The sequence below is a fragment of the Erithacus rubecula genome (assembly GCF_903797595.1).
Source record: "Erithacus rubecula genome assembly, chromosome: 8".
Taxonomy (NCBI): Eukaryota; Metazoa; Chordata; class Aves; order Passeriformes; family Muscicapidae; genus Erithacus; species Erithacus rubecula.
Window position 1 is genome coordinate 17,894,049 of NC_136659.1, and position 26,712 is coordinate 17,920,760.

General features: G+C 34.9%; 1 protein-coding gene across 2 annotated transcripts in view; it reads left to right on the plus strand.

Annotated features, from left to right (window-relative positions):
- Positions 1-26,712, plus strand: part of TLK1 (tousled like kinase 1) — a 66,727-nt gene that overhangs the window by 19,755 nt on the left and 20,260 nt on the right. For both annotated transcript variants that reach the window (XM_079310949.1, XM_079310948.1), the window contains exons 2-11: positions 6,022-6,140; positions 9,656-9,727; positions 14,122-14,197; positions 16,609-16,655; positions 17,037-17,123; positions 18,210-18,299; positions 19,134-19,226; positions 20,434-20,544; positions 22,221-22,357; positions 23,628-23,816. In XM_079310949.1, coding sequence (XP_079167075.1) covers positions 6,027-6,140; positions 9,656-9,727; positions 14,122-14,197; positions 16,609-16,655; positions 17,037-17,123; positions 18,210-18,299; positions 19,134-19,226; positions 20,434-20,544; positions 22,221-22,357; positions 23,628-23,816 — 1,016 coding nt within the window. In that variant the 5' untranslated portion in view covers positions 6,022-6,026. The remainder of the gene's footprint in view (positions 1-6,021; positions 6,141-9,655; positions 9,728-14,121; positions 14,198-16,608; positions 16,656-17,036; positions 17,124-18,209; positions 18,300-19,133; positions 19,227-20,433; positions 20,545-22,220; positions 22,358-23,627; positions 23,817-26,712) is intronic.

Below are 26,712 nucleotides of genomic sequence, written 5' to 3' on the forward strand. Positions count from 1 at the left end.
TTTTTCATGGTACCTGTTGTTCAGACATTGTAGAGCTACACAGTCTTTTACAGAAGTTAATCCTGTTCCTTAGGAAGTTGGTGATTTTAAGCATTTCTAAACTCCCAGGTTAAACTTTGTCAGGAGTAATCTGTAGCTGTTTGTTAAGTGTTTTGGAAGAGCTTTGGTAAGTGATGTCCTCTAGGATTGTCTGGACATAAATATAGTTCTGGGATTTTATTTTATTTGCTTTGCTGTATATCTCGGATTGTCTTTCTCTGCCCTACTGACTGCTGATTTCGATTGTGTGGGACCTTCTTGACTTCAGGATTGTGATTCACATTGGATGGTGATGCACTTCAAAGCCTTCTGCTAAGATGGGCTGTACTTTTGCTGTCACCTTGAAATTGAACTCTTCTCAAATTAAAACTGCTTGGCTTTATGCCATTATACTATTTTCTCAACCTGATTTTTAGAACATTAGTAATTTTCAAGGCTGTTTCCAGATTCTCAAAGCACACAGTGGAAAAGAATATTCAAGATATGGTTTTGCAATACAGGTCCACTTTGTGAGTTTTTTGGGGTTTTTTTAATGTCTCAACCTCACTGCCCAAATGTGCTATTTTAGATTGAACAGGTGTCATTTTCCAATTTAGAAATTAAGATTTTCAGTCATTCCATACAGTTTGATGCTAGTTGGTTTGCCTTGCTTTTTCACCAAACTGGTATTTTAGTGCTCCCTCTATTCCTTGACTGACAGCTTGTTCTGGGTGACTTTATTCTCCACTGGCTTTTTTAAAGCATTGAAAGTATAATCTGGAAGAGACTCGGATCAACATTTACCTAACTACATAATAGCTTATTACCAAGTAGTTTGTTTTCTTGGAGGCAGAAGTATTAGCTTCATTAGCCTATTTTCCTGGAAATTAAATAGACCTCTCTGGTTGGTTCTGCAATAAGGGAAGCCCAGACTTTCAGAAAGATAGGCAAGAAGAATGAAATTGAAAGTGTAGTTTGGTTTGGTCTGCGTTGTTTTTTTTCCCTAAATGAAACAAGAGAAGAGCTGTATTGAAAGGAAATACATGTGGATGCAGATATGTACCTTTATGTTGGTGAACAGAGAAAAGTAGTTGTGTGGCCTCATTTTTAAGGGACTGCATAAGGGTTTAAAAATGTGGATTTAGTAATTTTTTGTAGTCAGTTCTGCATTTGATATTTTAAAGCTTTCTTTTTACCAGCTTGCTGGTAAATGTGTATTCTAGAATGACAAGAGCTATCATACTCCCTTGCTAGAAAGTTAAATTATTGGAGCATCTATATAGTGGGCTGAATACATATTTAGGATATTCCAAATTGAAATAAACAATTACTTAAGGACTTGAAGGATTGCATTGCAGTGCTGTTAAACAGTGGTTTCTATACTTGGAATGATTGCCATGCTTAAAGTCTGGTTTGATACCTTTAAAGGAATCTTGATGAAAAAACTAAGGGAGTGAGGGCAAAAAATTCCCCTGCTTTTCAGGCAGCTGTTCCTGCTACTGGAAATGTGTACAGTGCCTTCCCTGCCTCCTTTTTTGCTCCTTTCCCTTTTAGTTGGATATTAGTTTGAATTACTGTTCTAAAGCATGCTACTGCCATTGAGGAAGACTGCACAGCACCAATATTATCAAAGTTAATGTGAGCTTTTCCTGAAAAGATGCTGCACATAACTCTCATACTGTGTGTGTTACCATAAAATCTGAGTGCTTACTAGGAGCACATCAGGAAATTCAATTTACATTTGGGCTTTTGTTAAACTGTCTTTTTCTATTCAACAGATAGGTCTCTGTGTTGAAGTATTTTGCTTTGGCATTAAAACCTATATGCATATAAATGCATTAAAGAAACCAGACCAAACCAGTTTGGCTTTCACTTAAGTGAAAGGTGGTTTGTGCTGGCCTTGAATTCAGGAGAAGGGGGCCTCAATCTAATCTGGACAGTTGTTCTAAGAAGAATCTGGCTTCTGCATAATGAACTTCATCTTCATTGTAGAAAGCTGACAATGTGTGAAGCTGTTGATCTTTCTTCATTTCAAAGCTGTAATTGATGGCCAGATAATAAGAGTCAATACAGGGTAATAAGAGAGTCAAAGATAAATACTGAGTTGTGGAGCTTGACTCTATATTTGGTGGAAAAGAAAAATAGTTTGGATCTGCAGTGCTGCTCTGTGTAGTCTACCAGTGTTCAAGCTAGAGGTTGTACTACAAGAGTATCACAAAATATGCAGTTTTAGAAGGTAAAGGGTAATTGCAGCTGCAACTCTCTGCCAAAACTTTTCTTCTAAAATATCAGTTTTATTGAGGCCTGGGCAAGTACTTGGTTAAATAAGTGAATCATTTGCATGTATTTGTGTATTTGGGGGTGTAGAGCCTTGGGATGCAGGTGTCATTGGACTTTTTTGGTCACTGGTTCTAAAGTGTTCTAACTGCCACGGAGAATCCTTTGAAGCTTTTCATCTCTGTTTTGCTAAGGTAAAATTCAGTAGAATAGATTATACCAAATGCCATGGAAAAGCTTGCAGATTGCTTCTCTGACTTAGAACTTTGACTTTGGGCTTACCCCATTGCTTAAGAAATTCTCAGAGGAGTTTGGAGTTCTTTTCAGAAAAAATCCTGCTAAAAATGTCATTTTCAGGACTAGGTATCTGCATATTTTATATTAGTTTTTAGAGAAGAGGCTCTTTATTGGTCTGATAAATTAATGTGGAGGATACCAGCACTCCACGAAAATACAAAAGCAAGAAAATGTTGGTAATTTAAAAAAAACCCAAAAAACTATCAGAAGCAGCATACAGAATCTAATGTAATGATTACAAGAAATAAAGAAATGTAGTTTTTTAGGACTCTTCTGTGAATTTCAGGTAACCTTCCAGGTGTTCTTTGGAAGATAGTAGAAGTTTGAATGGAGGTTGGTGGTAGCAATGCTTTCCTTTAGCACCATGGTAAATATTCTGTAAGTACTTGTGTAATGTGGTTGGATGTCCCTTGAGTAAGTGAGTTGGCCTTCAGGTGTAGGAATGACATTAGTTGAAAGAAGAAGTCTGGGTGTGTTTTCAGGACTGTGAGTTATGTCAGTCTTGTTGGTAGCAAGGCCGTGAGAGGAGATTTTATAAAATTTAATGCTTAAGAAAAAATTGTATCTCCCTTACATTTAATATGTAATTTTAATAATTTTTTTAAAAAATTGGCCCTCACATGAAATGCCTTAAAACTGCCAGTACTTTTAAAAATAGGTAACTTGTGTTGAGAAATGAAGAGTTGTACAGACCTACTTGTTTTTGATAAAACAGCTGTGTGTTTGGATGTGGATGGTGTATTTAAATTACAACATAAATGAGAAAGGCAGCTCTTGGGATCCTTTCTGGGATTTCTGTCTGTTGAAATAAAGTTTGAATCCAGCTTTTCTGTCTTGTCCTTTAAATCACAAAGATAGCACAGTGCCTGTTGCTTTATGGTTTTGAATATCTAACAATAACAAAACCCATACCAAAACCCGCCTAACATAATAGCAAGAAAAACACTTTGGCAGAAATAGTGAAGAGAAAGCAGTGCATTCATTAGTGTGTGTAGGCTCCAAAATCTGAGCAGAAAGAAGAAGGGTTATATTTTATCTGTGCTGTGGGTTGCCCCTTTATGTGCTACATCATCATTCTGACCAGTGAGTTGACCCAGGAGTCCTGATCTTATTAGTGCATTAGTATCTTGACACAGTACATGAGACCTGCAGTACTTCAGATGAGCCTTAGCTATCCAGTGATTATAGCAGAATGTGTACATGGTTTTGTAATTGCTGAGTTAGAGTGGTGATTTTGAGTGGTCGTTGAACTTCTGTGGGCAGTCAAATGGGCTAATAAATCAAAATATTGCTAGCCCTGCTTCATTGAATGGTTTACTTTGCTAAACTAAAATGCTTTTTTTCAGAGTAGTGTACACTTAAAAACTTCTACTATAACAAAACAATAATAATTTAAACTTTCCTGACAAATCTATTGTGATTAATTTCTTATGCTTTTTCATAGCAATACTTTCCCATTAAGGTATATATAACATACATATATACTGGGAAAGACATGCTGAAGGTCTCTGGTTAAAAAAAAATATCCTCACTGCACGGTCCATAAATGTAAGAAATATTTTTTATGCATATGAGAATGTCCAGTTTGTTATAGATACCCTTGAAAGCAGTACACAAGCACAGTTTGGAGAGCAAGAGTTTAGAGGATTCCTGATTGTTCAGCACTGAGTTTACGTGTACATACGCCAACACTTCTAAGCACAGGGTGTTTACAATTGATGAGATGTAGAAAATGGAGAAATTTTTACTAGGCAAGTTCAGTAGCAGCATTACAACTGCAGAAAAGCCAGCTGCAATTTGAGACTGTGTAATTCCCTGCATTGTTGGAAGAGTCCTCCACTTCTGTCTGTGGCTGCATTTGGGTGTAGTAACAAAATATGGTATCTCCAACCTACCACTCCCTGTTTGATTTTTCAAAAGAAGACTGCCACAAACACATTACCTGGATGTTTCCTCACCAATTGTTTATGTATTAGTGTGATTTTCTTCCATTGGAGGAAGAACTGTTACCAGTTTCCGTGGGAAAGGAGTGCTGACACCACACCTGCCATCATCTGCCTTCCTACAGAACAGGGGCAACTTGAACTAGCCAAATAGCAGAACCAGTGCTTTCCGTGCCAGAGGGGTTAGCTGTATGGCCCAGAGTGGCAAAAATGTCAGAAGGATCTGTCTAGGGCTTGAATGCTGAAGATTTTGAGATACCCAAGAGTCCCGTAAGAAAGTGTCCTTTGACTTATAGCAAGGGAAAAGCTACGTTGGTGCATTGGTTAGAATGTTTAGCTGATGAGTAGAGGTTTATAGCAGCAGTTAAACTTTGAAAACTAGTTTTCACAAAAACAGAATTTCAAAAGGTTTTTTTCATGGCACCATTTCTTTCTGAACTGCCATGTTGTCCTGTGGGACTGAAAAGCACCAACTTGGTTGTGTCTTGGTCGGAAAAAATTGAGGCTATTTTATTATGTAGTACATGAAGGATGTGCTATTACAATAGTGCATTTAAGACTTCGACATGAAATATCTTATTTAAAATAAAGCAACTGAAATGTTTCCAGTTGAAGATAAACGGAATGTTCAAGTAGTTGAAAAGATTAAAAAACACAGAATGCAGTTTGTGTAAATATGGAAGACTTATTTGTCTACATCATCTTTCAGACTCATTAAACAGCCATAAGTGATTTAAATACAAATTAGGAAGCTGCACATCATGTTGCAGCCTACTCATGTAGGCTGAGCTCATCAGAAACTCCTTTTGTTCCTCCATTTCCTTCCACCTTACTTTCCTTGCAGATGCCAGCAGTACTGCTTTACCCCATTTACAGGGCTCTGTCGAAGCTATCACCTCTGCAAGGGTCTCTGTTATTCTTGGCTCCTTTATTATTGCTGATCCTGCTCCTTTTTTCTCTGACCTTTGGATCTCCATATAACACTGCATTCCTTTGCATGTGTTGAGGACTGTGATCTACCTTCTGATTTTCCTTTTTTTTCCTCTATAATTCCTGCTTATTGATCTTTGACATTGATAGTCTAACGTTTAAATAATACCAAAAACCAGAGCTTTGCAGAATGCATTGCAGAATTGGGAGGTTTTATGCTGGAAAATATTTTGTTCCTGTCAGCTAGTTTTTAATCTATAAATAATTGCCTGGTTGGCGTATTGCATACTGCAGACTCTATGTCTCTTAACATGCCTCTAACAGGTTCTAGTTTTCAACCAGAATTGACAAGGCTATTCTGATATGCAGAACTTGACACAAAATTTTTGTAATTCCTTGAGTGCTTTGATTATTAGGTAACAGATGGTGAGTCATTGTCAACTTGAGGGTACACATCCTTCCTTTGCATAGGCCAGTGGTATGTTTAGCTTGCTTGTGAAATATTCCACTGCAAATATTAGGAAATGTAATGAATATATATATGTATTTCTTTTAGGAGCAATGGATGAACTTCATAGCCTGGACCCAAGAAGACAAGAATTGTTAGAGGCAAGATTCACAGGAGTAGTAAGTGGCAGCACCGGGAGTACTGGAAGTTGCAGTGTTGGAGCTAAAGTAAGTCCTAAGAGCAGTCATTCAGATCTGCCATGTTTGAAATACTAATTTATCTCACACCATCTTGTTTTCATATTGTCAAAGTTCTTTACTTGTAAAAGCATTGGGTTAAAAGAGGCTCTCAGAAAAATCCTTGTTTGTCTGTTATTTTGCTTTGGCATATGATGGTTTATCCTGAACCTTTCTGTGACATGGACATTGAATTGTTCTTAAAAACACTGAAGAATGAGTTTATACATGCTCTTTTGTGATTTTGCTATACTGCACATGTGATCAGAGATGGAAAATTTTCCCAGTATTTAGGTGGAGTTGTCCTTGCTGCAGATGACCATCTGCTTACAGTTCCACTTGAAATAGACATGGGGATTCTGGTGTGATGTCTGTTTATAAGATCAAAATTTTTTGAAGATTTATACATATAGGTAAACAAATTACTTCAGTATTTCCAGATATTTATGTCAGTTTCTCTTACTTTTATTGTAGACTTCTTGTCCTTTAGTATCTAAGCCAGGATGCAACACTTGAGGAAGAACCTTATGAATATTGAATAATTACTTTTCATATGTTGCATATTTCCCTGCAGTTCGTATATCTACAAAATAATTTTGTCTTTGTTGCATATTCTGTTCACGTTACTAGCTTCAGCTTCCAAGACTGATTTCTGCAATACTATTGCCTAGCCAGAAGTACTCCATTTTGTGTCTGTGCATTTGAATGTTCTCCATCAAGTACAGTATTTCATAAACTGATATTAAAAAGGTGTAATACTAATTTTTTTGGCTCATTTCCCTCATGACTAAATTACTTCTGAATTCTGTTTCCAAAGTATTTGCAGTGTCCTCATGTTTTAAGTGTTTTACACAAGCTTACAGTATTTTTAGCTTTCTATGCTGAATTTTAGTTACCAGTACAGATTACAGAATAAAATACTCCCTGATAGCAGTCATGGATGAAATTTCTAAAGACATGTCATGTATTGGTGACTGTGAACAAACTACATGGAATTGAAATTATTACATAGTGATCTTGTGTCATACCTTAATTTGCTTTGGAGAGTGACTTTAAGGTAATGGTCACATTACTACCATTTGAACCAAGAAGTGAGTTAAATAGTCAGGAGAAGAAATGAGGTTGGATTGACACAGTGATGTTGATGGACTGTTCAGTTATCTTCTCATTATGATTGCAAAATTGTGTGCTTGCCATATCTTATGCTTAAAAATCTTAGCAAGACACAAACACAATAATTCTGACCCAACTTTGCATATTTATTTCTTGGGTTCTCTAGTAGTGCTTACTCCCCTCATTAATTAACTCATTTTAATAGCTCAGGTAGTTGCTCATAATTCAAATTACTATTCTTTTTTATTACTAGATTTGTACTTCTAACTTAATTTAACTTTTGCTTTTAGATGCAGCAGATTTGGTCACTTCCTTTATTGCAAATTTCTCCTCATAATCTGTCTACTGCTGTATGTGTAATACATTTTTTTAAAGGCATTATCGAATTTCTTGGGGTTTCTCTTCTTTAAACTTTGATTCTCTGTGACTCACTGCTTACCATTTCCATAGATCTGTTGAAGTCTTTTTTTTTATTGTCTGTTGTTCAGCTGATTTTAACTGTCAGCCAAATTACATTCCAATTTCACATTCTCGTTTGTTCATCCAAGTTAGCCAGAAAAATTTATAATAACTAATTTCATTTTTTCACTCTGTCATGGAAAAAATGAATTTCTTTTCCTTGATGCATTCCAAGATTTGAATCTCGTCCACTTGGTTTCCAAATGGATATTTAGATGAAGTAGTGAGTTTTTTTAATACTATCAAATGCTTTGGAAAATGCTTGCAGAAGATACTATTGCCACTGTTTTCTTATAGATGCAGATCCTCATTTAAGACACTGTTGTTCTTACCTTCTAGTCCTGTAATTTGTTATACCATCAGTAAAACCACAATTATATCAGTTTTGTTTGTATTTCTTTTATTTGTGATCATTCAGTGTATCCATGCAGATAATGTGAAATGTAGTAGCTGATCCTGGGCTGTGTTTGGAAAAAAATGCTTTTTTAAAAATATAGTCTGTAGTCTTGGTGGGGAGTGTTCAGACAGGCTTATCTGATTTTTCTTAAAAAAACCTGATAAAACATTTTTGATCTGATGTGTAGAGGTAACTGGGAAAATGTGAGTTTTAAATGTAACATCCATTGATCTGCCTTCACTTTGAAGGCCAAAATGAGAAAATTTATTTGTACACAAACCCAAATCCCCATGTACCAGGATTCTAATTTTCCTAAACTAGCAAGACAATACACAGTTTGTAGCTGCACTCTAATGTTTATTTTTGAAATATACTAGGTCATTATATTCTTCAAGTAATTAAATTGAAATGGACTCTTATTTATTGGGAATACTCTTTTGAAAGGCTACCCTTACCAACTGTTTTGCTAAAGAGTTTTGGAATTTCTCAGGGGAAAAAAGCCCATCATGTTCAAGCTTTTTCAGTAAGCAGGGTTGGAAATACAAGTGTAGGTTACTGATATTATTGTTGTATCTGACTTGGATGACCAGATATTGACACAAGGCAAGGAAGAACTAGCTGCAGACATTTCTGTACTGGAGACTGTCCTGAGGGTGAAAACATACATGGAAATTTTGTGTGTTTAATTAACATTTCTCTGGAAATTGTAATTCAGAGATGATCTAGCTATTCAGATGTCACAGATGAGTACTGTCCTGCAAATTGATACAGGGCTGGAATTTAATGCTCAGGAGCAAACTGCCTTGGAGCTAATTTCACTTCAAAGTGTTTGTTCTGCCTTCTTCTAGAAAAGAGACCAGTCCATCAGTATAAGAGTTTTGCTGGTTATTTTTTTTTATTGAAAAGACACTCAGCTGATGATGACTCATTAAAATGTCCTTATGACATGCTGTGTTCGAAAGATCTCTGAATAAATCAGCCTTAGTAAATTTCTAAATAAATATTGTGATTTGGGACTATATCACTACTTTGTGGGGGTTTTGTATAGTTTTTTGTTTGTTGGTTTGTTTTCTTCCCTCACTAATGTAAGTTTATTGTGTTGGGGGAAATAATATGTTTTTAGAATGTAGAATAATAGTGTCAACAGGTTTTAATCTTCTCCGAGACAGACCAGACTATTGCAAATATTATTTTTAAAATCTATTCTGTAACAGAAAATTAAAACCTATTTTAATTGACACCTTATTTTCTTAAAAAAAATGAAAAATTCTAGTAGTCTCCAGAATGTTCTCCCCTGGTTTTGAATATGCTAGGGTTTTACTTGGCTTAGAAGCAAGAGAAATTCATAATTTACTGCGCTGTGTCAAAATATCCACCTGTCAAACTTCTTATCCCTCTTTCAAGTCACAGGTGCTCTACAGTTAATTTTTCCATGAAAGCATGAAATGACTGTTACTTGTTGTAACTGTAAGTGCTAACAGTGGTTTGTGTTCTATAATTCTGTGTGTAATGTTGAGTATTTTATTTGTCTTGGTAGGCCTCAACAAATAACGAGAGTTCAAATCACAGCTTTGGAAGCTTGGGATCTTTAAGTGATAAAGAATCAGAGGTGAGTGTGTGGGGCAGATTCATTATTAGCTCAGAATTGTAATGCTAACAAGTAATTTTTTTTTCTGTTCTACTTTGATGCCTGATTTTGTGTAGAAGCTTTTAAAGTAAAATGCAGACTACTCAGATGGATAGGAAAGAGCATAAATTACTGGAAGACATTATCTCTTGGAAGAGGAACCATGACTGGATGAAGTCAGTTCCTGTGGATTTTGGTCATGAAACTAGCTGCTTCTACATCTCTGCTATCTGTGTAGTCATGGTCTGAGGGTGCATACAGCTTTTGGAGCTGAAAATGCTTACATAGTTTGCTGTCTTTTGTTTCATACGTAGTAAGTGTTTCATCAGCATGGCTAACTTCCACTGATCTTGGGATGAGTCCTTGAAAATACTCTAGAAACTAGTTTACTGTGTTTTCTTTTCAAATATGGATTTATGCCAAGGACAAACATCCTTAGTAGCTGTCATCTTTATTTATAAAAGCTGCAGTTGTCACTGTGCATTTTCTTACCTAAATCCAGTTTATAATAAAAAAAAAAAGGATTAATGCTTTTATTAGGTTTCAATGTGCAGAGCTCAGACTTCCCTTGAGTAGGATATTTTCCTCTTAGTGATGAGCATTGATACAGTTGCACTAATACTACAGCTCTTAGAATTTACCTATTTTTGGGGTCGGTGAGTCCCTCTGACACTTTTGTCTCTGTGTGTCACAGATTGTATGGATAAGATTATATCCTTTGTAACCAAGAGTGGATTTCTAGCCTAAGTTAGATCATGTGTGACAGTGTGTCATGCTGGAGAGGTGGTTATTTGGAATGTGCTGTTGGTGTTTTTTTCACATGTTAGAGCTTTACTTTGAGGCCCAATTGTTCATTTGCTCAGTCACTACAAGATGCTTTTTTACTGGGCTGCCAGCAAGTTAGTTTAATTGGTTCCTAAAGCTGATACCTTACAAATAAAATTCTGTATGTGTGATTTGTTTTTCTTGTTGCAAAAAAGCTCTGCAATGTTTTTTTATTCCACTCACCTTTCCCAGCTGGATTATGCATCCAACTGCATAGACTATTTTCTTAACCAGAGGATTCTGTCTGCTTGTTGTTTTTATTCATGGCTTTTCCTAGAAATACTCTGGGCAGTGATGCAGTTCTGATGTAGGTGTGGGAATGGAAATGTGCTGCAGTAGCCTGAAGGTTATGATGCATTATTGCAATTCCTTGACAGAAAAATATGTCTGTGAGTAGTTGAGTGATCTCAGAACATTGACTATATGTATAATAAGTTTTTGGTGTAGGAAAATGTTATTTTACAGTTCTATACATGAGATACAGAGGCAAAGCTTTTCCGAGGCATGTGAGTTTGAAAGTCTCTGCACAGTGTTTTAACCTCAAGCCATGCTTCTGGGCAGGGATAATATTTTGTCTTTTAACTGTTCTAAGACTTGTATTCTAAAATAGAATCAGACTTCTTTTTTGAAAATCTCTCTGCACAGAAGTTCACTGTGCTCCATTGCACAGTGAAAGATGGGTCTTAATGATATGGAGTAGCAAAATACATTTTCTTGACTTTTTCAGAAGTTGTTAGTTGTATTTGCTTAAATTATAACTGTAGTAGTAAGTATGCTAATAAATTTTTACAGCTCTTAAAATTACATCTGGTTACTTATATACTAAAGTACCATAAAAAGTAATCTGTAGGTCTTAGTATTGCAAACAGGTTGTGGGATTGTTTAGTGTTGGTTTTTGTTTGTTTTAATAATCAGACCTTGGAGGTTTCATAGTAATAGTGATGCTAATGTGGAAATAGGAAGACTTGCTCATTGGGGAAGCAGTGCCATCATTGCTGTTGTAAGAGCACTGTTGTAATACAATAGGTCTTGGGAGGAAAAACAAAAGGAGAAATGCAAATCTCCGAATCATTGAAATTAATTTCTAGCAAGAGTGTCAATTTCTGACCAAACCCTGATGATGCATTCATGTCATTACTCTCTACTTTCATCATGAAGCACATTAAATCTGTGAATGTGAAGGGGAGACTCAGGGGAAGCACAGTGAAATTGAGGGGAAAACTAGGATCAAGACCAAGATGTATGAGGCTCTGCTAATATGCCAAGCTCTGTGTGACTTTAATGTAACTCTACAATCTAGCATTGGGTAATGTTAAAACTATTTTATCTTGCTTATGAAGTAATAAGATTTTAGTCTAAATCTTGGCTATATGTAAATACTTCAGCAGGTACAGAAAGTAGCTTCAGTCTTAATTTATCAGGGAAATACTCCCTGGCCCCATTAGTCTTCAGTTTCTTGTCATTCGTATGACTCCATTCATTAGGAAGGATTTTGGACTGCATTTTCTAGTGATTGATGTGTGCTGTACATTATCATGTGAATTTTGTGCTTAGAAAAGGGGAACATGACCTTGTTGAGTAACCTCATTAATAACCTCATTAGTGTGCTAGTACTTTTTAGTTTGGAAGGTTAAATTAAGCACTGAAAGAAATCAGAAGAGCTTAAGGAAATAGACTTTTATGAATCACTTGAGTTTTAAAACTATAAACCTCTTTAAATGGCTGTTTTTTAAATACAAACCACAGCAACTAGAAACTAGTTTTGGTGGGGGAAATCTTATGTGTTTGGTCATTAATTAGCTTCTAAACACTTTTTTCTTTTTTTTTCTTTTTTTTTTTCTCAATATGTTGATAAAAATGGCTACAATGCAATGTAACTGCAAAATTAAAAATTGTAAAACAAGAATAACATGCAAATACTTGGTTAAGCAGTTTCAATTTAGTTTGTGGAAAGGTAGCTATTGCATATTTACCTGGCAATAATTCCAAATTATTAAAGTAAAATTTCTAAGCTATGCTTTCTGCTTTTTGAATCAATAGTCTTGAGAACTCCATTTCCAGGAATCTGGGTTGTATCCTCTGCTAATGTATGATAGCACTGTAAAAGATGCAGATGTCAGTTGGATGAGTTTAATTAAAATAAAATACATTTAATTTAAACCTAATTTGTAGCCTGATAATACAGCATTCATGATTGTAAAATTTCCAAAGATATCTTCATGAAGCTACACATGGAGTCAAAACACATAAAAAAATACATGGTGTGGGTGAGGAAGACCTTTCTTGTCTTGCTGGTTCTTTTATAGACTAGTAATTTTCTATGGATCACAGGTAGCTTAAAGTGGTTCTTGCCAACAGTATTTGTTGATTATACATGAAGTTTGGAATTGAAATGTCCTTGAATTTTGATTTTACTGGTGGTTGAAATTTGAATGTTGATATAATTTGCTGTGTTAAGAAAGCATACTTGGAGCACCAAATGACAGATACAATAAAATGATGATATCATGAGAGAATGAAGCATCTTGTCACTGATCTCAAATTTAGTCTGAGCTATTTTAAAGGCCTCTGCTTTGCTGGTAAGCTAGTACTGATAAAATAGTTCATGTAATGCCTCCTGTGATTTCTCCAATTATGTATGAGGCACCATGAAGAATACACACACACAGAGCTGCAATATACTGAGCAAGAGCAGGTTTTATTATTTAACTTAAATTGGGGAGACTAACTGGTTTGAATCCTCAGATCAAAGGGAGCAAATATAATTTAGAGATACTTCTGATCACAGCCTTTTCTTGTTATCTATGTTGTACATGGTGATTGTAATTTCTAGGCAACTGTATAGAAAATTTTATTCCAGAAATACTAACAGGTTTGTATTTTTTCACTTATCATTGATGCTTTGCTTTTTTTTTTTCTTGAGATGAAAGTATATGAGGAGGATGACAATTTCTAAGTGGATACATTTTGATCAATTTTTTGCTCTCTACTTTTCCTCTTTTTCTTTCTTTTTAATTCTCAGCAGATTCTAGAAATCTCTACAGTTTTTATTAGTTTGGAAATATCTTTTGCACTTATGAAAAACTGTAACGTTGTCTTCCTATTGAAGCACTAGAACCTTGTGTTTATGCTTCAGCAGTGTATTGAAAACACCATCAAGAATCAGATTATTTCACTTAAGTATTAAGCTTTAAAACACCCGCACAAAAATACAGAGATCTTGGTAAAATGTAGCATAAATGAAACAAAAATGGGTGTTCATAAACTCTGGAATAAATGAAAAGGTGTAATTGCTTAACAATTAATATGTGGAATTGCCTTTTGGGAAATAATTTAAGAATTACTTCTCACTTTCTTAAATACCTCTTCCAGCTTGTACCTGATTCACCAAAGATCGTATTATCTAGTTTAACTACGGTCTGAAATTGCATCCCTGCTGAATTGTGAAATCATGTTTTATGGATGAGGATTTAAATTTATTTCACAATAATACAGCAATAATACAAATAAATAGAGCTTATGTTGTATCATGTTCTTTTTGTTGTTTGTAGACTCCAGAGAAGAAACAGTCAGAACCTTCCAGAGGAAGAAAAAGAAAAGCAGACACTCAGAGTGAAAGCAGCCAAGGTAAATTAAAATGCAAATTGATTGAATAGTGGTTACATGTAACACAGTTTTGACTGTTAGCCTTAAAAATTCTGTATATTCACTTATGTAAGATGGATGTTATGTTTTGGATGATAAGTTATTTATTCTTCTCACTCTCCCATTTTTCACTGGAAGGGATGGGCAAGTGAAATGTGAACTGGACTGGTAATTACCCAAAAGAATCCTGAGCTACTGCATGTGTAACTCGCAGCTATGACATAACTCTGTCATCTTTTTAAGAATTACAGCAATTCTTCTCATGCAAAAAAAACCTTGTGGTTTGAATTTCTTTTCAGGAGATAAGGGGAAAAAAAAGGGATTACTGATTACAGTATCTGATGCTTGTTTTATAGGTATATATAAAAATTGAATTTTATTCTTCCTTTTCTGTGGAAGATTGTAGTAATATAGAGGGATGGTGAAAATCATGATGAGACTGATTTCTTTTTTAATATTTACAAAGTTTAGTTTTTGTCATTCCTCTTTAGTGTGGCTTTTGGGTGAAGACTGGTGGAAATTTAACCTCAAGATAAAAATTCAAAAATTGAGAAGGGGGGCAGAAATAGTTCTGATAACATCTGTATGAGCTTTATTTTTCATTCTATCAGAGCTAGAAAATGTCACTTCAGATCTAAAGCAATGGGCTCCATATTTGGAAGTCATTGTGATGCAGCATGCTATTAGTAGAAGAATCATGGTTTTTGATTAAAATTAATTTCTTCCTAAGTGTTACTTCATTGACACCTGCTTTGTTCAAAGAACCTGAATGAAATTTCCTATTTTCATTGTTATAGTAGCTTATCCTTCCTGTTACTAATGAGCGTTGAAATTAGAGATGATGGAAATTTTTGCGACCTTTTAATACAGAAAACATAATTATAATGTCTTATAATCACTGTTTTAGTGTCAGCAGCAGTAAAACTGAGTAGTCTGCACTGCAATATTCTCAAGGAGCTGGCATAAGAAACTACAGCCTCTTGAAGTGGTACAGTTGAAGCACAGCAAAAAACTACTATTGTATTGGAAAAAAGAAACAACAAATCAATCTCTTATATATTTAATACCCAGGATATTTGTAATATGTAAATTAATCCATAAATGCTGAAGAAAGGGATTGTTTAGAACATAGGAGTAGTTGGAAAGTGGCATAAATCAGTGTAAATCTATTCATAATTGGCTGTGCCAAAATAATTTGACGTAGTTCTTCAGTGCAGAGTTCTGTAACGTGACATCAAATACATTTTTCTATACTGAAAAGGAATGCAGTCTGTCTCATTTATCTGCATGAAAACAAATTTGATAAAGTGATATATGAGAATTAAGCATGAGGATGGAAATCACTAGCAGAATTACAGGGTAGATAAAGAATTGGCTGGAGGGAAGTAGGAGCAATAAGGACACTTCTGGGTAACTACTGGAGAAGTTGGCTGTGTGCTGTTCTAGTCCTTGGAATTATTTATCTAATTTTTTCTGTTAAAAGCTTTGACACAAAAAGGGCTGCCAAATGTTTCAGGTTTTTTGTGTTACTTTTTAGTGACCCAGCATTATGCAGCAGTGTCAGTATAGAGGTATACTGAACTGGAGAGAATTCATCAGGGCTGAAATGATAGAAAAGCTTGAAAATCTTTGGTAAAAAAGATTGTCTGACTTCTACATCAGAAAAACCCACTCTTAAGATTTACTGGTTATCTTAGGGCCAAACAGAAGAAAACATTTGTGCATTGGATAAGATACAGGTGCAATCTTTGGAATTCCATATATGGGTCAGGTCCTCCTGTTGAAGAAATACAATTCATGTCAGTTCTCCTGAAGTATCAATCCATTTAAAATAAATTTCTAATCTCATTCTCTGGTGTTTTATTTCCCTAGTTAACATTGTGAATTACCCAATTCTTAGTCAGGTTAAGAAGACTGGAAATACTTGTCATTCTCTATGCCCTCACTGTTACTAGCACCGAGGATAATACTTGGGCAGAATATTTGGGCATAATAACTCACCTGGAGTATATAATGTTAAGTAGACTTGGTTAATTTGATGCTTTGAGATAGTGCTTGAAAAGGGGAGGGACTTAGAGCTAAAGGTTTGATCTGTAGGATGAGAGATGAATTTCCTGTTATCTAGAAGAGGTCGAGGATTTGTATAAAGTCTACTCTGGTTTAGGAATTGAGGGTGACTTAATATCTGATTTCTCAATGAATAGAATATGCAAATGCCTTTCTTTTGGCCATCTCTTAAATACCTGTATAGGGACATCATGTATTACCACATCAAAGAAAACCAATTAAGAAGTGGTAATATTTTGCTATAATAATTTTGTAGGTAAAAATATAAGACCCCTTAACAAGTAATTTATTTAACCAATTCCAATGTATTACTGTATTTATTGCAGGAAAGAATATTGGGGGACGTGGTCACAAGATTAGTGACTATTTTGAGGTAAGAATTTTGTGACATTTACTTTGGCTTTAAAATTTTCTTTTAAAATACCCTTTTAGCTTTTTTTCGATGCTACAACATTTTTGGTTGTAATGGGAAGGCCTCTTGAGAGGTTACTTCTTTTTTCTTTATGTAATCTTCTGAGATTAAACCTTGAAGTGGAGATGCAGTCATCTCTTGATGGAGCCTGAACTAAAATACAAAAACCATTATCTTTCACCCAGTTCTTTAAACAGCTAAAGGCTGCACTAATAAAAGTAATACAATCTGATTTACAAATTCTGTGTACAGATGAGCTGTAGAATGAACTGTGTACATTCAGTAGATGTATAATATGTTTTGAGAAGATTGACTGATTGGAGTTCCGTATGTGCTCTACAGTACCAAGGTGGGAACGGCTCGAGTCCAGTGCGAGGTGTGCCTCCTGCAATCCGCTCTCCTCAGAATTCACATTCCGCTCCTTCTTCTGTAAGTCTGAGAACTTCAGTACTGCTGGAGATCATTTTATAGTCCAAAAATAGCAAAATTGAAAATAATCTATATTCAAGGGGAGAGTTTTCAAAGGAATGAGTTCTGGGGAAGAGCCCATTCTTTCAACAGGAAAAAAAAATCAAATTAAGTATTAAAGCTAAAGTTTTCATTATCACTGGGTAATTTTTTCTTAAGCATCTTTTTACATACAAGGTAGTTATGTAAAATGTTAAATACAGTGTTGTAATGACATCTATTCATAGGCGTCACACAAAAAAAGGGAGTTTTTTTGTTACTCATAAAGAAACTTGGCCTCCTAGATTGGGACTTTAAAAGCTCAGTTTTTGATAAATCATAATTTTTTTTGATCTATTTTTTTCTAATCCACATTTAAAATTCTCTTTGTTGGTTGTGCTAATTCATTTTTTCTTTTTCATAAACGCAATTTCAGTGCTCAGCATACCAACATGTTATTCTAAATGGCCAAACAAATTTTGCCAGCTACAGAAAAGATTTGTTTTCTCTGATGGTAGACGTCAGCTTTTATTCCATGTACTTTCAACTTCAGGCATCCTCTTGGTCTTGCCAACAATATGGAGTGTAATACAGATTTTGGAATTTGGCTTGTAAAAGGTCTCATTCACACAAACTAGGTTCATTAACAGGATTTGCGTTCTGATCTGCACTAGCTTCCCCTCTCTGCTTCTCCCACAAGAGAGCTAAACACTCCAAAAATAACTCACATTATTCTTGAGTTGTGAAAGCTCAGAATCAGAAAAATAAGTCTGTAAGACTGACATTACCTTATGTCAGTCTTGTATTGTCTTAAATCTTTCAGTCTGTTTCCCAAAAGTGACAATTTTTTTTTTTTCTCAGAGAATATATTGCATTCTTCCTGAACTGCAAGTGGTATGTAACACCATCCTGATAGCTCTCAATGCAGTGCTCCAAGTAGTAGCTTGTGTAAAAAAATACCTTTTTTCTCAGTTCTTTGAGATGTCCCTGCCGAGGGTTGTACCAAGATTATGCTTATAATGAAATATTACAGCTGTATCTAAGGTATTTTGCTTTCATGCCTTTCAGGTTCGACAGAATAGTCCTTCTCCTACTTCATTAGCTTTTGGGGACCACCCTCTCACACAACCAAAGCAGTTATCTATTAAAATTACTCAGGTAACTTTTTGAGTAGATCACTTTAGACTGCAGAAAAAAAAATAGTTATGTTTATTTCTTTGTCTTTTAACTTCTAAACTCTTAAAGACTTTCAAAAGCTTTGCTTTTTAATATTGCCAAAGCATTTTTCTCTTAAGTTCAGTAGCTCATAATTAAAGTATCTCTGTGAGTTTTTATTCTGCGCTTGCTCAGCTCCCAGCATTCCACTTCATGATTACGTGGATGACCATGTCACTGGTAGGGTTTTACTCAAGATTTTAGCTGTTGTGTGATTTTAGAAGTAGAGGCTGCTTTTTCAGGCAGTATTTGAACTGACAGCTGCCATTGTCATACCGCATTTAAAATCCGACATTGAAGAAGAAAAATGAGATGGATGAGATGGCAATCAAAATGATCAACACATAATTCTGACGTGACTTTTAAAAGCTGAAATCAACTGTTTCATTCTCTCTGCCACTTCTGACATGATCTGTTCTGTCTCACATTAGTCAGGAAAAGGTTGCTTTACCTGTTGACCAATACAGAGAAATTAATTAGTTGACATTTACCTTCTTGCCCTGTTTTTTATGCTTTTTTATGAACAGTAACTTCTCAGTTAGTGATGAAATCTTCTTCATACTGTTAATGTTAATGTCCCAACTGTTCACAGTTGTCCTTGTGAAGAAGGAAAGTGATTCTGAATAAGATCCTTTCATGATGCTTCCAAATACCCGAAAATAAGATTTGCTAGTCTTGTTAAATGTTTTAAAATAGTTTATTTCTTTGCCTAATGAGCATAAGAATTGCGCTGTAGTTGTAAAAGAAATAATAAATATTTCAAAATGTTTTTTCTAGACTGATCTCACAATGCTGAAATTAGCTGCACTAGAAAGTAATAAAAATCAAGACTTGGAAAAGAAAGAAGGTCGTATAGATGACTTACTCAGGGTAAGTGTTGGACCTGAAGTAAAGGTATTTATTCAGAACAACAGACTGAATATGAGGACAGTGTTTTACATTTTTTAAAAATTACCAAAAAAAAAAAAAAGGTACAACAAGTTTTTGATTTTTGTAATTTTTTTCTTAAATTTAAGAAGTCTCTATAATGAAATGCGTTTTTTTCAGCTTCTATGCTACAACTTTTTAATGATTAAATATGTTTACAGACTTCTGAAGGTGCAATGTTTGCAGGCAGTCAATTAATTCCTTAAATTCATAATTTAATATTCACCTAATGGGTTGTTTTTGGGTTTTTTTTGGTTCTGATTGTGAATAGCCATTATCTGTGGAACAATTGTTGGCATTTTCAGAATGGAGGTGATTGTGACAGAAATAATTACAGGCAATTAATAACTACCTTCAGTAAGAAAACTATGCTATACTGTGCTCGAAGACCTGCTTTCAGAAAAAAAATCTTAATGCTTATCCTCTTGAAGGAAGCACTGGAGAGGGGATATACAGAAATATGAAACAAACCTGTATTCACAAGTCGTAGTCTGTTGAGTGTTTGTATGTGTACAGTGCATAAAAATATTAACATACAATCATGTACTATGAAATTGTATATGTAGATTGTTTTAATACATGTTCAACAGTATGGGATAGACAACCCTGAACTATTTTTAAAAAATTTTGTTTTAGTCAAAATAATATTGTTGTGGGATTTTTAAGGTAATAAGTTAAATATAATTGGAACACAGGGAATTTGTTCAGCTTCCTACTCAGATCATTGAAACTTTTATCACTGTGAAATTTTTGATTTCTTTTAAATTGAAGATGTTGGGACTCACATGACTTCAGAAATAATATAAAAAGGTCTGATGTTAAAATTTAAACTTCCAGTTTGAATGTAAATGGGGCCCTAAGTGGAGAGCTGAATATGACATTGGTACAGACCTTTTGTATATTGTCATTATGCTGAGTGCTCTGTTGTACAGATTGCAGGACAATGTAAAGGAAATAAAGAAGTAAGGCATCCTTCTATAGATAGGGAGAGGTCTGTGAAATGCAATTTTTATTTAGATAAATAGATGTGTTTATGTATGTATGTTTCTTATTTCAGTCATGTGAAAGTAGATATATTTCATTTTGGTGACAGCTCATTTAAAAAACGGTATTTTAATATATCTCTTCATAATTTGTATCTATTTATTAGGCTAATTGTGATCTTAGAAGACAAATAGATGAACAACAAAAACTACTTGAAAAATACAAAGAAAGGTTAAACAAATGTATTTCAATGAGCAAGAAGCTACTAATTGAAAAGGTAAGTTAACTACTCTTAAGATCTTTGTGATAAAAGCTGGGAGATTGAAGTAAAACTCCATTATGATTCCTTCATTTTCACTTCAACTTTTTCACATTAGTCACTTGAAAGTTCGTATCCATGGTCTCTATCAGGCAGTATTTTTATAAACCTGAATAAGCTAAATAAAACATTTAGCTTTTTTCAGATAGTGGAAAATACACCTTTTTAATTTAAGGGTTTACCCATCATAAGTAATTCAACATAGCAAAGCATAAAAGTTAGGAATTTAGTATATGGCATATTTTCTGGACACATTGTTAGATCATGGTGGATAAAAGAATTTTTGAATATAATCTGTTGTGAAGACGAGATGGATAATATCTCTTTGTGAGACACTTAACTGGCTAAGGTAATTTTTGATGTAAGATGATAAAATGCCATGTTAGCTCAGAATTAATGGAAAAAAGGAAATTAAGATGGCTGGCTTCATACTACTATTAATGAAAGAATTATTGTTTTGAAATGCCAATTACATTTAAACTAGTAGTAATTTATTAAAAGACAAGGATACCCTGTTTCTCTCCCTCTTCTTTAAAATAGCCTCATTTTAAACAAATCTTAAAAAGTTGTTAGAAAATCATGTTATTAGAAATTAAGGTACAAAAAAGTGTAAGAGCTGCCTTCCATAGTGCTGGCTGCTGGGTCCTGCTGTCATGCACAATGGCAGCAAGGGAGTCATTGGAGGATTCAGGAGAGTTTTCTCACTAGCATGTCATAAATAAATTATTGCAGATCTTTTTAAGTTCCAGCATGAGGGGAATGCAGGGAAAAGATGCATCAGGTCTGTTTGGCATGATTGTAAGTGCATCCCTTCACACTGAGAGTACCACAAGGGATGTTTCCTTTGAAAGGCCCTTGTTCAGTCTAGAAGTCTGTTTGTAAAAAGATCCTTAATTCTGACAACTTCTTACCTTTGTGTGTGTGTGTGATTTCAGGCCATAGACATTTCTTTTGAAGCACACATTTGTAACAAGTGAAGAGGTTTCCTTGCTTTAGTTGTTTATAGTGCTCTTTCATATCTGAGGAGAACCAGGCAGACTCACTTGGTTGTCACATCCCAAGGATGCTTGTGGTACCAGTGCTGATTGTGAGCAGGGCATCTGCCTCTGTCATTGCCAGTGAATATCTGATTGCAGTTAAGCTGCCCACAGTGCATTGCCACACAGAAGTCCCTGCCCCAAGTCACTGTGATACAAGTAGTAACATAGATGCTTTATCAAGGAAATTTGCAGGCTAAGTATAGAAAGTGTTTTCTTTATGATATCTGAGTCAGATCAATTGTTGTAGTAGACATGTACTGATACAATCTTATTTATATCTTCTATGATGCTGATGGTCTAAATAAAGTGGCATTTTAATGATAAAGAGCAACAAACTTTACAGGAAAACTGAGCCAAACTCAGCTGGGTTTTTTGGTGCATAAATTGTCCTCTAGTACTGGTTCTGGCAACTGCAGATGCTTGAGTTCTGTAGAAATTAGAATAAATGGGGCAAATGCTGCAACATATTTTTGTTTACTCTCCTCTTATCCCTGCCTTAAAAGGCTGTTGGAGGAAAAAAAAAACCCCTAAGTGTTTTATTGACTTCTTGAACACTTCAGTGTTACTAAATATGACTTTTTTTTGTTTTCTTAGAGCACACAGGAGAAGCTGGCAAGCAGAGAGAAGAGCATGCAAGACAGATTACGCCTGGGGCATTTTACAACAGTTCGTCATGGTGCTTCATTTACTGAACAGTGGACAGATGGCTTTGCATTTCAAAATCTTGTGAAGTTAGTCAATGCTATGTTCTTAAAATTCTCACTAATTGTTACTTCCCTCTAGTGGAGTTTTTTATTACTAGTGTTCTAGGATTGAAGCAACTTTTCATATGTAGTAATTTGCTTTGCCTTTTGAAGACTGAGAATAGAGTATAGAACTCCATTAATCAGCTGAGGGAATGCTAAGGTTGTGTGTCTTTGAAAAACAGTTTGGTTTCACTTTAACTATCTTTAAAAAAGTATGAATGCAGTAAATAAGCAGCACATAGTCATTCCACTCAGCTGATAGAACTGTAGAGGTCAATCAGTGATTTTTCAGGAAGATGACTATGCATCAGTGGTGGTCATTGGGACAGATGAGGTCTGTGAAGCTCTCACTGATCACATAGGTGCTAACTGCACGTCCTCATGGCAGCAGCTTTTTTCAGCATCCTGCTCCTTAGTGCTGTGAAGGAGCAGTGACAAATCTGGCAGCCTCAGCCAGGGTCTAGTGCAAGTGGATGGAGGGTGCAAGCACCTGGAAAAGAGCTGCCATAACAGGTGTTCAGCAGAGATGGGGCCAAGCAAGAGGGCTCTGCAAGACTTTTTGAGGTGGTGGCAAAATAATTTGAACTCCAAAGAAGTTCATTGGTAATAAGTCTAATTCATTAGAGATACCAATAGATATACAGCTAGAAGAATACATATATTTTAAAAAGTAATTCACCGAGATTTTAGTTTTTCAAGGATAGTATTTAGTCCTAGCATTATGTGATTTTCTGGGGCACTGTTTTTTTTTAACAGTCTTAAAAACTGTCTGTAGATGTGTTTTGCATAAAAGCTGCTATCGTTTACCCTACAACCAAACTGATGATTTATTTGGGAATGACCAGATCATATTCAGTATAAAAATCAGGTACTCTCTATTGATGCTGTCAGGAGTGTTTTTTATGGTATAAAATCAGGTATCCACCAGCTCAGATCTTTTTTTCTTTTTCTAGTGCAGAAGTCACGCATAACACTTTAAAAAACAAAACAAAAAGCCCCACAAAACCCCCAAACAACAACAAATAAACCCAAACAATCCCCTTGAAACCACCGTATATTTAAAAAGTAAATTGTGCCATAACTTTACCAGATTATTCCACTTCATGAAGAGCACTGGTGTTTATTCTCCTAGGAAACATTTTCACATGTACAGTAAGTTTTAAAAAATTTCTAAATGCCTTTTCAGTTAAAAAGATAGCTCTTGAAAAAATACAAATTGATGAAACTTTAATAAAGCTTTTTTTGGGGTTTACAGGCAGCAAGAGTGGGTGAATCAACAAAGGGAAGACATTGAAAGGCAAAGAAAGCTCCTGGCCAAACGAAAGCCTCCAACTACAAATAATTCTCAGGCACCATCTGCCAATTCTGAACCCAAGCAGAGGAAAAATAAAGCTGTGAATGGGGCAGAAAACGATCCCTTTGTTAGACCCAATTTACCACAGCTGTAAGTTTAACATTTCAATCAGTCTTTTACATAAATTCTCAGATATTGTCTGTGTGTGTTCTATTCAAATAACAGCATAAAAAGACACTCGGTATATTCAGCAGCTATATTCTCACTGAGGACTTGCTGATGTTAGGGAATTGGCACCACTGCCTATGAAGTTGTAGAATTGCACTGTCTATGAAGTTGTTGTACTGTTTATTTTTTGTAAAGTCACCAGAGAAGGGCCCATTCTGGGGATAGGCAATGTTCCTTATGTTATCCTGATCTAGGAGTGTCCTTACCTTACAAGACTTCTTAGTCTTGCAATGTCACTGATATGGATTGAACTTTTCTTTATCCACATTGGTTTAAGAGCTTCTCTTTTAGTTGGAGATTTTTTTTTTCCATATAACGGTATTCCGTTGACAAAAAAACTTCTTTCAGCCTTTAGTATTTGAAGACATGTCTTAAAACAATTGGAAATATTATCTTTTCCCCCTTTTCTGAATGCTACATCCTGAGACCAACTGTCAGAAGTTACTGATCCCATTTTCACATATTAACAATGTTGTAATTTTTTGTCATTGAAACATAAAAACTGAAGCTTATTAAAGAACTCTCTTTTTTCTTGGGACTTTTTTTTTCCTGTGGACAGAAGGGTTATAATTCAAGGCACACAAAGATGTGTTCTTGATATTTAGTTTGAATTTTATGAAATTGCTGCTTCAAGATACTAGTTACTGCCCTTTATGCTAAGAGGCTGCAGCTGATAGTGTATCTGTTCCTAGTTTATTTTTAAGTAAAAAGCAAATTATTAGGCTTAAAAAGAGCAGCAAATTAATCTGTGTTACGTTGTAGAAGTAAGCTGCCTGTATTGAGCATGGTCACTTGTCCCCTCTTTGGTGTGAAGGCAGTCATTTATACCTCCCAGGATGAAGAATATATAAATTGCTCTAGTTAGCTCTGCTAAACAAATACATTTGGACCATCCCTTTGAAGACAGCTGCATGTGTTTTGCATAAAGCATCATTCTTAAAATTCACATTGTGAAGTTGTTTTACTGTGCCAAAAAAGCCATGAAGAGACAGTAGTAAGGCTGGCAATGTAAGCAAGTCTTGGTTAGCGTTGCTCGTATTTTGGTAAAGAGCTGGAAAGTCATTGCTCATTGTGACTTTAGTAATGCTTAGTGCCTGTATTTCTTCTTAGATCATAATTAATACTTCAGAATATCAGTTAATATTGCTGTTATCTTAAAAATAATACTGCTGTGCTTTTGAATGCAGTCCCTCTCGTTATTAAAAGTAACATGTAAGTAATGGAAAATACCTGGAAATTTACAGATGTTTTAATTTGCTAACTTTTGGCTGGTTATACTCCCATAATCTTGTTGCTGCTTTGAGAGGTGGTAAGATATAAATTGGGAAAAAAATACAGACAACGTGTTCTAATTTTTAAGTAGGACAAGATGAATTCTTGCTAATAAATTTCAGAATATTTTCTGGTGTTACATGGTGTTAAATAATTTCTAATTTACTGAAGACTGCAAATTTTCATTTCATCTGGCTTAACCAGTTGCATATTAAATGACACATGAAAATGCTTGCTTGCTATGGAATTGCCAGGAGAACAATCAAATTTGTCCTTTTGTATCTGGTGCTAGCAAAAATGTAAGCAGTTACTGAACCAAAACTGTTCTACATTTAAGGATCATACTTTGATCATTATATAGTCTAGATATGATTTTACTTGCCTCTATTGTAAGCTTATAAATTTTGTTTCAGATCTTTGAGGAGGTCTGTAATGCATCCTGAAATCACAGAATCATTTAGCTACCTTATGTTCTTAGGCCTTTAGTTGAAAGGGGATTTTTGTATTTAGGATTTTTGTTATAACTTTATATTGTAGTGTTATGTGTTGACTCCTTTCTGCTTTTCAGTACAGAATTAATTGCTTTGTGTATCTTGGTAAAACATTAATTATGTACTTCCATTTTACAGTAAATTTGTCATGTGCTCTAAAGATTCTCTCCTATTACATTGCTTATGACTGTTTCTGCATTACTTTGACAGTAATGATCTTAATTAGTATAGTCAAATGGAAAAGTTTCTGTTTATATGAGGCAAGAGGAAATGCAGAGCTGCTTGAGATAAATGAACTAAACCAGTTGTGAATTAGTATAACATACAAGTGATCAAGCAGGTTTATTTTAAACATACAAACATCTTGCTAGAGATTGTTACCAACAGGTGTCTTTACCACTACATTGTTTGTGTTAAAAAATATCTGCAGCTTCTGGTATTGACAAATGATTTATAGCTTTGTAACAATCAGGAGTATTGAAGCTTTTTCTGCAAACAGGTGTCAACTCTTTTGAAACAGGCTGAAGGTGTTGCCTGAGGCATTCTTAATGAGGCATTGTTTTAGTTTAGCTGAATATACTGTGGACTGTGATAGAAAAGTAAAAGCAGAATTTTTGCTCTGAAGTGGTTGGTATAAAAGTGGCCAGTCTTCTAGTGTCTTGTGAGTGAATGGTGGCTTAGTGCTTCAAGTAACATGGAACACATGAATCTAAACACTGTCCTGGTTTTTCATCATTCTTCTCCTTTTTGTGGCCCAAGACAAAACTAAAAAGTAGCTTCAATTTTGAGAGTTCTGTTTTCTGCTGAGCAAAGTCATTTTATTAGTCTTACGTGGAAGGAATAAATTTAAATGTATTTAAAGAAAAAATATTTATTTGAAGTAGAGGTTGCCTTCCTAGACCTGGGAAAATAATCTGTTTGAAAACTCTATTCCAAATCCTTTGGAGATATGTGAGAGGATTTTGTAATATTATCGTGCAGATCCCCACTTTTTGGAAGCAGCTCTTATTTCATGAGACAATTACTTCTAGGAGTAATGTTTTATTTGGTTTAGA